This window comes from Panulirus ornatus, chromosome 16 (genome assembly GCF_036320965.1).
Source record: "Panulirus ornatus isolate Po-2019 chromosome 16, ASM3632096v1, whole genome shotgun sequence".
Taxonomy (NCBI): Eukaryota; Metazoa; Arthropoda; class Malacostraca; order Decapoda; family Palinuridae; genus Panulirus; species Panulirus ornatus.
In genome coordinates this window covers 34,524,601-34,538,805 of record NC_092239.1, presented here as the reverse complement: position 1 = coordinate 34,538,805, position 14,205 = coordinate 34,524,601, and the positions used below count along the sequence as shown (strand labels likewise).

At 47.2% G+C, this 14,205-nt stretch overlaps 1 protein-coding gene across 2 annotated transcripts in view; it reads left to right on the top strand.

Moving 5' to 3' along the window:
- The window catches only part of LOC139754238 (uncharacterized), an 88,339-nt gene extending 75,296 nt beyond the window's left edge, over positions 1 to 13,043 (top strand). For both annotated transcript variants that reach the window (XM_071671552.1, XM_071671553.1), the window contains one exon: positions 10,813 to 13,043. In XM_071671552.1, coding sequence (XP_071527653.1) covers positions 10,813 to 11,989 — 1,177 coding nt within the window. In that variant the 3' untranslated portion in view covers positions 11,990 to 13,043. The remainder of the gene's footprint in view (positions 1 to 10,812) is intronic.
- The last annotated feature ends 1,162 nt before the right edge of the window (positions 13,044 to 14,205 follow it).

The window sequence follows — 14,205 nt, the reverse complement described above, 5'->3', positions numbered from 1 at the left end:
GAGAGAGAGGCAGCAGGAGGAGGAGGTCGGTGGTGGTGATGGTGGTGGTGGAGATGGCGATAGTGTCGTCGATTATGACGGAGGTAATGAGCTGGTGGAGGAAGTGATGAGGACGGTATTGACGGTAATAGAGACGATAAGAAACACACACACACACGCACACACACACACACACGAACACACACAAACACACACACACACACGCACACGTTGCAGTAGAGAATGCAGAGCTAAATAATGAAGCTTTATCTTGAGATGGTGGAAGCATGCGCGTCCAGGAATGCCTGTGATGTGTCGCATCACTTGCCCGAGACGAGTGTGAAAGAAGAATGAAAACACGAAGTGAAAATGGGGACGAAGACGAAGGACTCTCCTGCCAGACAATGACAAGGACTTCAATTGTTGGGGGTATGACTCGCCGTTTTCCATCATATTTAATTCGTGTAGCGAGGGATTTGAATTACCACAGTCATTTTACTTTATCACGGTCGTGGGGGGAGAAGAGACAGGCCTGCCACACACTAGTGGTCTGGGGGAGGAGGAGACAGGCCGGCCACACACTAGTGGTCTGGGGGAGGAGGAGACAGGCCGGCCACACACTAGTGGTCTGGGGGAGGAGGAGACAGGCCAGCCACACACTAGTGGTCTGGGGGAGGAGACGGGCCGGCCACACACTAGTGGTCTGGGGGAGGTGGGGGAGGAGGAGACAGGCCGGCCACACACTAGTGGTCTGGAGGGGTAGGGAATGTGAGGCCAGCCACACACTAGTGATCTGGGGTTTAGTGGTTATCTCAGCCATACTTTACTGAGCTGAGGGGAAGGCTGGGGAGTTACGCCAGTCTTACACAGGTGACCTGGGGGAGTTGCGTCGATGTTGGGTTGGGGGAGGGGGTACCTAGGATGAAAGAAGGGGCTAGGGGTAGAGTAGGTGTGACGGAAGGGGCTAGAGACGTGTGGGGTATGAAGGTGGGGGCTGGAGACACGTGGGGTGTGAAGGTGGGGGCTGGGGACACATGGGGTGTGAAGATGGTGGCTGGGGACACATGGGGTGTGAAGGTGGGGGCTGGGGACACATGGGGTGTGAAGATGGTGGCTGGGGACACATGGGGTGTGAAGATGGGGGCTGGGGACACATGGGGTGTGAAGGTGGGGACACATGAGGTGTGAAGGTGGGGGCTGGGGACACATGGGGTGTGAAGGAGGGGGCTGGGAACACGTGGGGCACGAAGCAAGCAGCTGGGTGCACATGGAATGTGGAGGGGGGTCTGGGAACACGTGGGATATGAAGGAGGGGGCTGGGGACAAGTGGGGTGGGATGGAAGCAAGGACCTGGGGACACGTGGAAGGAACCTTCTTGGATATACAAAACAAGGATGGGACAATACGTCGTATCAGCCCGTTGGCTCGTTTCTGCTTCCGCAGTCTCTCTCTCTCTCTCTCTCTCTCTCTCTCTCTCTCTCTCTCTCTCTCTCTCTCTCTCTCTCTCTCTCTCTCTCTCTCTCTCTGCATCTGCTTCTGCTGCCGCATCCACGACCATTTTCTTGCTACAGCTTCCACCTGCTGCTGGTTCTGCTGCTGCTGCTTTTCTTTCCCCCCCCCCCCTTTTTCTGTTGTCTTCTGTTCCTCTCCCCCCTTTTTCTTTTCCTGCTGTATCTATACCTTCATCTGCTTGTTGATCTCTCTCTCTCGTCCCCTTCCTCGTGCTCTTGCTGTGAAGACGTGCTTGCTGCTGCTGCTGCTGCCCCCGTGTCTTCCTGCTTCATTAGCCATGGTGTCCTCTCCTGCGTCTGCTTCATCGTCTTCGTCGTGCAATCGTGTGGTCGTCCGTTTCGTTCTGATCAAACGTTCTCGTGGTGAGGACTCCTTCCACATAGTTCCCATTGCCTCCTCCTCCAATTCCTCTTCCTCCTCTTCTTCCTCCTCCTATTCACCCTCCTCCTCCTCCTCCTCCTATTCTTCCACCTCCTCCTCCTCCTCCTCCTCCTCCTCCGTTGCCATGTATCTGCTAGAGATGGAAGGACTAGTGTCCCGTACGACCTCTAACGTATCACACTCTCAGGTAAAAAGTGGTTCTCCTGAGAGGCTCCCAGCCCTCACCTCCCAGGACACCTCCCTCCTGCTCATGCTGCTGCTGCTGGGAGTGGGCAGCAGGGCTCCCAGCCGTAGCCTCTCAGGACACCTCCCTCCTACCCAAGCTGAGAGTAGGGAGTTGGGCTCCCTGGGGATACGTGAGTAAAGCAACAGTAGCTTGGGGAGAGGGGAACGAAGAATGATGAAAAAGAATTCACGACGAGAAATGGAATAGAGGCAAGAGAGAGAGAGAGATGAAGAATGAGACGATTTAGTGAATGAAAGATGTACAGTGAAGGGAAGATGATTGAAATGGACCTCAAGTATAGGTAGAACAAGAAGATGAAGAGGAGGGAAAGGAACATGGTAGTGATAAGGTTAAGAAGGGAGGCAGGAGGAGATTGGAAAGAAAAGAGACATTAAGTAGTAACGAGGCAGACGAAGGAATACGTGGCAATGCCAGGGATAAGAAGAAAGGCAAGAAGGAGCAGTGAGGAACACGAGGAGAGGCAAAACTAGAAAACTAAGAGAAAGAATAAGAAAAAAGGGAGATGAGACACCGGATTCTAAGAAAGTTGCAGATTTATGAAGATTACTTACTGTGGGAGGAGTAGCTAGGGGGTGTGTGGTGGGGTCAGCATGGGCACAGTGGGAGAGGAGGAAAGTTGGGTCGTCTCCCCAGAGGAGCAGAGGTGTTAGTGGACCCTCAGCTTGCCGTCTGCCACGAGGATATCCACCAACACAGGCACGAGGAACTAGGATTATTTTAAACCCATTTACTTCCCTTCCTTAAGTACAAGGAACTGGGATTACAAGCTCCTTTACTCCCCTACTTAAGTACAAGGAGCTGGGGTTTACTTAAGGCTCTTTACTCCCGTACTTGAGCACAAGGAGCCAGGATTAATAGTCCCTCCTCACTTAACTAAGTAAGTTTAATGTGGTTGGACTACCAGTCCCCTTCTCTTACTTAGATACAAGGAGCTTCGAACACTTACATCTCTTTACTGAACTCGCTACTTATGAGCTGGGATTAATCACCAGTGCCTCCTCCCAGCTCCCCTACTTAAAGAAGTATGTGAGGGACGCCTTCTAGACGTATAAAGTGATGGTATGAGGACAGAACAGCCTCGAGACCGGGTTTAGACTCATCCTTCACACTGATCCGTTGACTCGAGGACCCCTTGGGATGTAAGTGGACCTCTGGTGTGCATACAAGTGGAGCTCCACCTGGGTGTTTTAAGCCGCAGCAGCAGCAGCATCAGCAGGTGGAAGAAGCAGAAGGGCTTGTGGAACCGGTCGGGGGAGCAGTACACATGGGTAGCCCGCCTGCAGGATCGCGAGAGGTGCAATTTGTTGGGCGGGGACCCAGTGAGCCGGGGTCCTGCCAACTCGTCCCTCTGGCACACACCACACCACCACCACCACACCTCACCACCCGTCCCTCTCTGTCTACTCTAGCCTGTCTCCCAGCTCAACCTTGCCACCCGTCCCTCTCTGTGCACACTAGTCCGTCTCCCGTCTAAACCCTGCCACCCGTCCCTCTCTTTCTACACCAGCCTGTCTTCCAGCTAAACCCTGCCACCCGTCCCTTTCTGTCTACACTAGTCCGTCTCCCATCTAAAACCCTGCCACCCATCCCTCTCTACGCCTGCCCATCTCCCAGCTAAACCCTGCCACCCGTCCCTCTCTGTCTACACCAGCGCGTCTCCTTTCTGCAAACCACACCACACATCCCCTGCCACACCACAAGTCTTTTTTTTTTTTTTATCTCTCCATCTCCCTCACGTCTCATAACACTCCCTCACCATACAACATACCTCTCTATCTCTCTCATTATCTCCCCCCCAGTGTCTCGTTGTCATTGTATTTCACATTCTTTCGTGGGGACACACAAGCTTCCTCTTCCACGATCGTCACCGTTCGCTCATGTTGCGCACCATTCCATCGCTGGTTCCTTTCCCTTCATCTGTTCCTTGCAGCTTACTTCGCATGGTCTCTTGGGGATGTGTTACAGTTTTAGGTCCTTCATCATTTATTAGTTATTATCATCTGATAATTAAGATTCCCTCAGTCGTTTAAATACCATGAGTAATGTATTACCAGGGCGTGTTGACTTATCTCTCTCCGGAACGCTATAGAACCCCACAAAAGGGGCGATTGGTCGCTGTGGTAATCCTTAGTAAACAGGTGTGTACGGCTGAAGTAATCCCAAAGGGTTTATTCTTCGGAGCTCTGGTAATCCCTCTTATGGTGTGAATTGTAGTGGTAACCCCAGAAATTGGTTACTTGAGAAATGTCACATCCTGGTATAGCGTGGAAACAAGTAATCCCTCAAAGATTACTCAGAAACATTGGTGATCCCACTAGTGTGTGTGACTCCGTTGGTGATCTCCGTTGTAGTGCATCCCTAATCCTGCTTCAGGGTAATCGCTGTAATCCCCTCAGCAGCTCCGGTGTGTAACGTGGAATGCATTAATCCGTATTTTGTGTGTGTGTGTGTGTGTGTTGGGTTACCATTAGTGTGTCATTTACCACTGGCTGTTGAGATCTCGTCGGCATGCTGTGAAGCAGATGTGTTAAATCCCTGAGTAGCAAAAAATTGTAATCCATGTCGGGTTGTGTGCCCCTTGTTGATCCATATTCATCCCCGTTGTGCTTTTTGGCGATAGTCTGTATAGAACGCTTTGGTAGGCGTGGTAGTCTTCGGTAAAGCTGTGGTAGATGTGGTCATCCCTCATGAGGTGTGTGGTAGGGTAAGAATCCTTGGTGTGGTTAGAGAGAGAGAGAGAGAGAGAGAGAGAGAGAGAGAGAGAGAGAGAGAGAGAGAGAGAGAGAGAGAGAATGTAATCCTTCGTAAACTGTGGCGATGGGGCTGGTAACACCCCCCCCCCCCCCTCCACTCCCCACGCTGTGGTGTGTGGCAAGAGAAGTAATCCCCAGATAGATCTTGTGGTAGATGTGGAAAGTAATCCTATCTAAACCGTGTGGTAGATGTGGAAAGTAATCCCATCTAAACCGTGTGGTAGATGTGGAAATCCCGATGGACCGGTGTGTGTTTGTGTGTGTGTGTGTGTGGTGAGGTAAGCCATCCTACCCGTAATTTCTGGCGTGGCAGCTGCGGTAATCTCCCCACACCCCCGTCCGTAGTGTTGTCTGTTCAGGGAACCATAGAGCTCCCGGCTGTGGGTGCACGAGGAGTGATTTATGTTCACACTTGCTGCCGGAACAGGTGCTATCCTCCTGCCAACCCACCACTCACCACAACCAGACGCACCTGTGGGCTTCCTACAAGTGTTTAAGTGAATACGTGCACTTGAGACGAGTCTCTCTCTCTCTCTCTCTCTCTCTCTCTCTCTCTCTCTCTCTCTCTCTCTCTCTCTCTCTCTCTCTCTCTCTCTCTCTCTCTCTCTCTCTCTCTCTCATTAACCGATCGAGTTTACATCGGGAGCAGACAAATGTGTATGTACATGTGTATGGGGGGGGGGGTTGGGCCATTTCTTTCGTCTGTTTCCTTGCGCTACCTCGCAGACGCGGGAGACAGCGACAAAGTATAAAAAAAAAAAAAAAAAAAAAAAAAAAAAATATATATATATATTTTTTTTTTTTTTTTTTTTTTTTTTTTTTTTTTTTTATACTTTGTCGCTGTCTCCCGCGTTTGCGAGGTAGCGCGAGGAAACAGACGAAAGAAATGGCCCAACCCCCATACACACGTACATACACACGTCCACACACGCAAATATACATACCTACACAGCTTTCCATGGTTTACCCCAGACGCTTCACATGCCTTGATTCAATCCACTGACAGCACGTCAACCCCTGTATACCACATCGCTCCAATTCACTCTATTCCTTGCCCTCCTTTCACCCTCCTGCATGTTCAGGCCCCGATCACACAAAATCTTTTTCACTCCATCTTTCCACCTCCAATTTGGTCTCCCTCTTCTCCTCGTTCCCTCCACCTCCGACACATATATCCTCTTGGTCAATCTTTCCTCACTCATTCTCTCCATGTGCCCAAACCACTTCAAAACACCCTCTTCTGCTCTCTCAACCACGCTCTTTTTATTTCCACACATCTCTCTTACCCTTACGTTACTTACTCGATCAAACCACCTCACACCACACATTGTCCTCAAACATCTCATTTCCAGCACATCCATCCTCCTGCGCACAACTCTATCCATAGCCCACGCCTCGCAACCATACAACATTGTTGGAACCACTATTCCTTCAAACATACCCATTTTTGCTTTCCGAGATAATGTTCTCGACTTCCACACATTTTTCAAGGCTCCCAAAATTTTCGCCCCCTCCCCCACCCTATGATCCACTTCCGCTTCCATGGTTCCATCCGCTGACAGATCCACTCCCAGATATCTAAAACACTTCACTTCCTCCAGTTTTTCTCCATTCAAACTCACCTCCCAATTGACTTGACCCTCAACCCTACTGTACCTAATAACCTTGCTCTTATTCACATTTACTCTTAACTTTCTTCTTCCACACACTTTACCAAACTCAGTCACCAGCTTCTGCAGTTTCTCACATGAATCAGCCACCAGCGCTGTATCATCAGCGAACAACAACTGACTCACTTCCCAAGCTCTCTCATCCCCAACAGACTTCATACTTGCCCCTCTTTCCAGGACTCTTGCATTTACCTCCCTAACAACCCCATCCATAAACAAATTAAACAACCATGGAGACATCACACACCCCTGCCGCAAACCTACATTCACTGAGAACCAATCACTTTCCTCTCTTCCTACACGTACACATGCCTTACATCCTCGATAAAAACTTTTCACTGCTTCTAACAACTTGCCTCCCACACCATCCCTAGGGATGGGGGAGAGGGTGGGAAAAAATGACAACCCCCTAATCTCCAGCGGGCCGTAAAAGGCGTCTGTGAGGGGCCGGGAGCGAGATGCTGGGTATCTTCCCTTCCTGTATTGCAACTTTTCAAAAGAGGAACAGAGGAAACTGAAAGGATATATATATATATATATATATATATATATATATATATATATATATATATATATTCTATATTAAGAATATATATATATATATATATATATATATATATATATATATATATATATATATATATATATATATATATATATATATATATATATATCCTTTCAGTTTCCTCTGTTCCTCTTTTGAAAAGTTGCAATACAGGAAGGGAAGATACCCAGCATCTCGCTCCCGGCCCCTCACAGACGCCTTTTACGGCCCGCTGGAGATTAGGGGGTTGTCATTTTTTCCCACCCTCTCCCCCATCCCTAGGGACATATAGACAGAGGAATGCATCCTGCATCCTCAGATCACCTCGAAAGACCAACGACTCCTCCCGCTCACTCACCAAAACACCAGACTCGGTATCACACGCACAACACACATGGCATTCACTCCCCTGACCGGAGATATCAAAAACGAACGTCATAAGGAACGGAACGCCCTCAGAAAACTCACTGCCACCGGTTTCAGAAGCCTTTCAGCATCCTCTCCAATGGATTCATCCACATCGCTCTGGCCTTCATCTCACCAGCCTGGCCACCCACCTCCTCCTCCTCCTCCCTCCCCCACACAAGGCAGACACAACGGAACTACAAGCTACACAGAACAGTTCCCGGCTGCCTAGTAACCACCAGCTTTCAACATCTACTAGACGAAACAAAAGACATCCAGGATAGTCCCACCTCAGCATAATCGGAACCCAATTCTTGGCAGCGAACCCAGTCCTCTCCCACCCAGACCGCTACATAACCAGTCGACAGACCCACGCACAGATAAAAAGCTCACTCCTGCCTCGCACTTCAGGAGCATGTATTCACAGTCCGCCTCCTGAGAACACAACATTGACGAAACATGCTCCCTCTGTGAGGACTCTGGAATCATTAAGACAACCCCCCTTCACCCCAACCCAGTCTTAAACTCCATTCCTCTCGACATACGACCGTCTAAAGCCACACTCCCGAGACATGTACGAGTTACACTTTCTCGTGAGCGTTCTAGACACCAACCATACCTTCAGCTTAATAGATATGGGTCTAGTAAATCATAAGATCCTTCATATCCAAGACTTTGAAGACTTAACCTTCAGTTTTCCAGCAACTCACCCAGCAGGACAAACTCCATCACCATACTTCTTGGCCTGTTGTCCCCCCTGGTGGAATTGGCTGGCTTTCTGAACGCTGTGGAAGCCCCATTGCGAGGGTTATATATATATATATATATATATATATATATATATATATATATATATATATATATATATATATATATATATATATATATATAATATTGTTGATTTTGCTTTTGTTTTTATGAATGCTCTGTGAATGAAAAGCATTGTAAAACGATGAAGAATTCGTCATCGTACATAGATGGATTATTCATCGGTGAACTTGGCCATCTTAATGTCTTCAGCCTGAAATTACGGTTCCAGGTGTAGTGAATGAGAGAATTATCAAACGATGGTGTACTAAAAGAAAGAATTGGTGAATGACGATAGAACTAAAGAAAGAATCATTGAATGATGAATGCCTGCGAAGTCCCCAAATGGAACCTGGGTTGTAAATCTGCCATGGTTGGCCAGAATATTCTTATGGTAATTTCTTGCATCGCCTTAGTGTTGAACTGAGCGAGTGTTGACTTCACCACGGCATTTACCGAGGCCTTTCCCGGCGCAGATAATTCTACCCTGGATTGCTTGACTTGCAGTACGTCGGCGAGAGGAATACAAAATCGACCCCCGGCGCTAAATAAAGTTTAAACGTCAAATCGCTATGGACAGACGCCCAATATGATGACATATTGTCCTTTGCCTAATAGAGAGACGTTGACTATTGTGGCACCAAGATCTTTTCGACCAAGACTTCCTTCAAGAGCGTCATTTATGGTTACATTGTCTGGGCGCTCCAAAAGCAAGGGGCGTCCCAAAAGGCACGAGTCCATCTCTGTTTGATTTAAGAGCCATACCTTGTGTGAAGAGCTGGGCGTACAGGCGGTCAGTGTTTTGATACGAGCTGATGAATCGTGGAGAACTTGAGTCGTAAGGTTTACTCATGCTTGGGAATAGTGAAGACTGGGAGAGAGAGAGAGAGAGAGAGAGGAGGAAGTGGTGTTTGGTGAAGATGATGGGAACTAGAGATGAGGAGCTCATTGAGTGACACAGGGACGACTTTTACAGTGAGTTTGAGCACGGGACAGCTGATGACATGCGACAGATACCTTTCAATAGACGTGAGAGAGACTGAAAAAAGTAGACATGAGGAAGGGTCAGTGACATGATTGAGACTTCCAGCTGATTTGTTTTTTTTTCCTCTTGACATGGCACGGGCAAGTAACATGCCCCAATCAAGGCAGTTAAAGGAAAAGAAAGTCGAAATAACTCAGAGCTCTCTGCAAATGTTTGTATGCGTGACTGTCAAAGGAAGAAAGCTTATGTGGAGAAGGAATGACTAATGGCCACGGATAAATATAAAGATCAAGAGGACAGGACTCAAGAGATGGGGAAGGACGGTGTGAATGTTAGGCGTTACAGTCAGGTTTCTACTCCTACTATGTTGGGCATTACAGTCAGATTTCTACGCCTGGTATGTTGGCGTTTTGTCCGTGAACTTGGATAACAGGACATGTGGAAGTAGAAGAGGTAGATTTTGCGGTTATCCAGAGCTGTAGGTGGATTCTACGGTTGTCCTGAGATGTAGGATGCTGCAAGACCTGCAGAACCAGCTGCTGCTAATTATATATTTATATATTTTAAATAGAAAAAGGAATAACCACTGTTCTTCCTTACGTGCTGTCTATTAAAACAGCACTTATATACTCGATATGAAAGGAAAAGCATCGTGTTAAAGGTAAGGGAGGTAGCCGGTGTAACAGACAAATCGCATTCCTTCACGTGTTTTTGTGTGTATTTTCCCAATAGATTTTGGTTGGGTGTAAATCAGTGTTTATCCTCCGTCCTCAGTTCATATTTAGTCGCGTCAAAAACCTTGTTTAATTCTCAGCAGATTGTCTACAGGTTTTGTTGGTGTTGATTTTTTTTGTTACCCCCTTTTTTTCTTTGGTCTAAATGAGATAGCTTTATAGACCTGTAATATTTTCCCATCATGGATATACTGACTGAGAATGTCTTATCCAGAACTGGTTTGCGTCTAACTTGCGATGAAAGGATTCCGCCCCGTGCTTATTATATCTCAAGAAAATCAATTACATTTTATATATATTCAGATATGTAGATGGGATTTTTTTTTTCATATGTTTCTAGTTTTATAGGGTTTGGTGGCAGACGTTTCGTCTTACCTGATCATTTATTTTCCCTAAATGCAATTGTCGTATGTGTTACTGAAGACTTGAAGACTTAAATGTCACAGAGGTTCTCGCTTGCCGTTAATTAATATGAGTGCTGAATCTAAGATTGTCTTTTTTTTTACCACAGGAACCTTTATAATAAGAAGTTCTTCATGTTTACTGACCTTAGTTCGTCTTTCTACTTCAGCAAGAAGCCCTTCAATTGTACTTACCTTAGTTTCTGTTCTTCAGGTGCGTTCTTCACCGCAAGAAAGCCTTCAAATGTACTGACCTTGCGTTTTGCTTCTCTTCTTCAGGTACATCTACAGCAAGGGGTCTTCGGTGTACTGACAGTTCGTGTCTGTTCTTCAGACACACCCACAGCAAGAAGTCATTCGTATGTTCTGACCTTAGTCCTTTGCTCTTCCTCAGGTACATCCACAGCAAGGAGAAGCCCTTCAAGTGCAGCGAGTGTGGCAAGGGATTCTGCCAGAGCCGCACCCTGGCCGTCCACAAGATCCTTCACATGGAGGAGTCGCCACACAAGTGCCCCACCTGTGGCAGGAGCTTCAACCAACGGAGCAATCTCAAGACGCACCTGCTGACTCACACGGACCTCAAGCCGTACAAGTGTGCCTCATGTAGCGCCGTATTCAGGAGGAATTGTGATCTCAGGAGGCACATGCTCACACATTCAATAGGGGGACACTTGCCTTCAGAAAAAGATTGCGACGACGGGAAGAATTCGAACCATCATGACATAGATGGGAGTTCCTCTGGGCCATCTTCGGCCTCAGCGATTTCAGTCTGCGACAGGAGAGAAGGAGGCCCTGATCTGGACGATGACGAAGTGGAGGAAGACGCAGACGAGGATGACGAGGACGAGGAAATTGACCCAGGTCGACCAGATGATGCCTATTCCTTCTACGAGTCGGAAAAGGTGGAAGATGATGAGGAGGTAGAGGAAGAACTCGAGGAAGATGATGAAGATGGTGCTGTAGTTGGGGCGGAAGACCACCCCGCCGATAACCACGTCCCTGGCCTTCACCAACCAGACCTCCACAGGCCAGACATGCTCGCCCACTCCAGCCATGTCAACACTACACACGAACACAACACTCTCCCGCATAAAACACACACGCACGTCACGCACACCCACACGACGCATGTACACACCACGCACGGCCCCACATCTCACGAGCTAACATCCCACAGCCACACCTCACACGCCCACAGTAACAACAGTAGAGACTCTGGAATGTTAGGGCCTCACGGTGCTCCGCCCCCTAGACCCACCTCCAACCCACACGCCCACGTCACTTCCCTGTACAGCCACGCCCATGGGTTCTATCCCATGGTGGGTGGTGGCGGGGCCGGGCCACCGGGGCCTCATTACCGCCCCCCTCACCATGACCTGAAAAGACCCATAGAGCAAGTCCTGGGGAATCCAGGGCCCTCTGTGGCCCCGCCGCCTCTCCTACCCATGCAGGGGCCCGTTCCCATGGGCGGGGGAGCCATGGGTGCCGCCCCACGCCCGCCGTACCCACCCCACCCTCCGGAAAGACCCAAGAAGAAAGGTTTCATGATCGAAGATATCATGAATGGGTAGTAGTGGCCAAAGCCGCCACAATGGGGTCTCCATCGTTCCACACCAATGCAGCAACATCATCTGGCGAGACTGTCGACGACACAGGGCAGACGTTTCCATCTTTATCACTCGTGTCTTCATCATCATCATCGTCATCATCATCATCACCATCATCATTGCCATTGCTGCACCATATTTCAGGAAGCTTTAGATGACCATATACACCCAACACAGCTTGTCACGTGTCGAGGTTTGAGAAGTGGCGTGGTGATGGTCTCTAGGGACTCATGGTCTCGAGTTCGTATAGTCTGACGGTCTCTGGTCTTTAGAGCTTTGTTGGTGGGTCTTTAGAGGCAAATGGTCTCTGGCCATTGACTGATAGTCTGGTCAACCGAAAGGTGCTGGTTTCCAGAGGCTAAGGGTACCCCAAAGGCTGATGGTGTCTGGTCTCTAGAGGTTGTTGGTATCTAGAGACCGATGGCATTCCAGAGGCTTATAGTCTTTGGCCTCAAGAAATTGATGATTTCGGGTCTCGAAGATGATGGTCTATGGTTTCTAGACGCTGAAGGCTTATTGGTTTGTAGAAGCTGACGATGTTGGGTTTCTAGAGACCGACTTAAAACACGGTGTGTTTCCAGTCTCTGGATAGGGAGAGAGAGAGAGGTGGGGGGGGGGGGAGCTCCTAGGATAAAGAATTTACTGAAAGACAATTGTTGTTACTCCATTAGAAATTATTACTAAACAACGGCTGACACGGAAATAGGGAAAAAGAGAAATGGAATTTCGTGGTCGTGAGGCCATCTGTAGGGATCCGGCACAACTACCATCACCCAGAGGGCTCCGGAGGGCCTTCGTGGTGGCGTCCCTCGGGCCGACAGAGGCACTCATATGTTACAGGGTCTTTGCCTTATTGTAATTATTAATTTATTATCGGATGCCTTTTTTTTTCAATGTGAAATTTTCTGTAGGGTTCTCGCTGTACTTGTAACAATTATTTTAATGTAAAACTTGAAGTTTTGTACATATTTTGTGTATATTTGTAAATATTGGCTAAAAATAAAGAGGTTTTGCTCGACTTAGTTTATTATTAACCTTATATATATGATAAATAGTAAATAGTAACTACACGCATTGAAAATGTATTACTAAGTTTAATACTATAATTGGACTTTATTTCTTCAAATCTCGATTTTTAGTGTTATTTTTTTCACTTTTATATAACTACAGTGCTAGGCACAGGCTACCCTTACACCTTCGGTAGGGGGTCATGACCCCACAACAACCTGTCTGTATTGATAGGAACAATATTAACAAGTTCATACAGAGATCATTAAAAGAAAGTCTACACGCCTTAGGGAACCTGCTCTCGAAAAGTAAATTTGTAAGGAATGTAGGCAAGAGTTTACTGTATTACTAGTTATCAAATACAGGAAGTAGGTGCTTGAGTTGGGTGTAGTTCACTGACTCGCAGAATCACGGCGGTACGATGCTGAAACACGACGATAAAAATGTATTAGTTATGGTGACTTGGAGTCTTAGACCTATTTACTTAACCTTAAGGGTATGGTCTAAAGGCGAGTCTCATCATACCCAAAGGCGGTAAGGTCGTCCTTAAGGATAATCATTTCATGGTCAAGGGTCGTACAGCCTTACTCGTGAAGGGCCAAGTTAGGTACTCTATACGTGGTTGTGCAGGGGAAATTTTCGAACTCAAGCTCTACGAAAATATTCATCTATACAGCATTATCTTGGGGAAAATATTTAACGTACTTGCTTATAACTACCTAAGATTAACATAATCAAGATGCACCAATTATACAGTTAATTTATTATGGAGTGATACCATTTATCACAGCAGAAACGTGTGTCAGTGAAGAGCTAATTTGAATACGTAATACTGGGACGATGTCAGACGAGTCTTCCAACTTGGTTATGTTAAGAAATGTTTAGCTCAACGTTCCAACACGGGTAATTTTATATATCCCTTTGTTAAGGGCCATCATACCTTAAAACCTTAATAATTTACACGAAAAGCATTACCTAAGAGAGTTCTCTAAAACTCGGAAATGTCGAACGTAACAAAGAGCATTGAGCGATATTTATCCAACATTCTCATAACATCACATGATATGGCTATGGATTTTGATAGTTATGGATTTTGATAACCTTAATATTACAAAGATAACTACTATTATCATTAACGCCATGAGGAGCTACATAAACGTTGTTAAACAAAC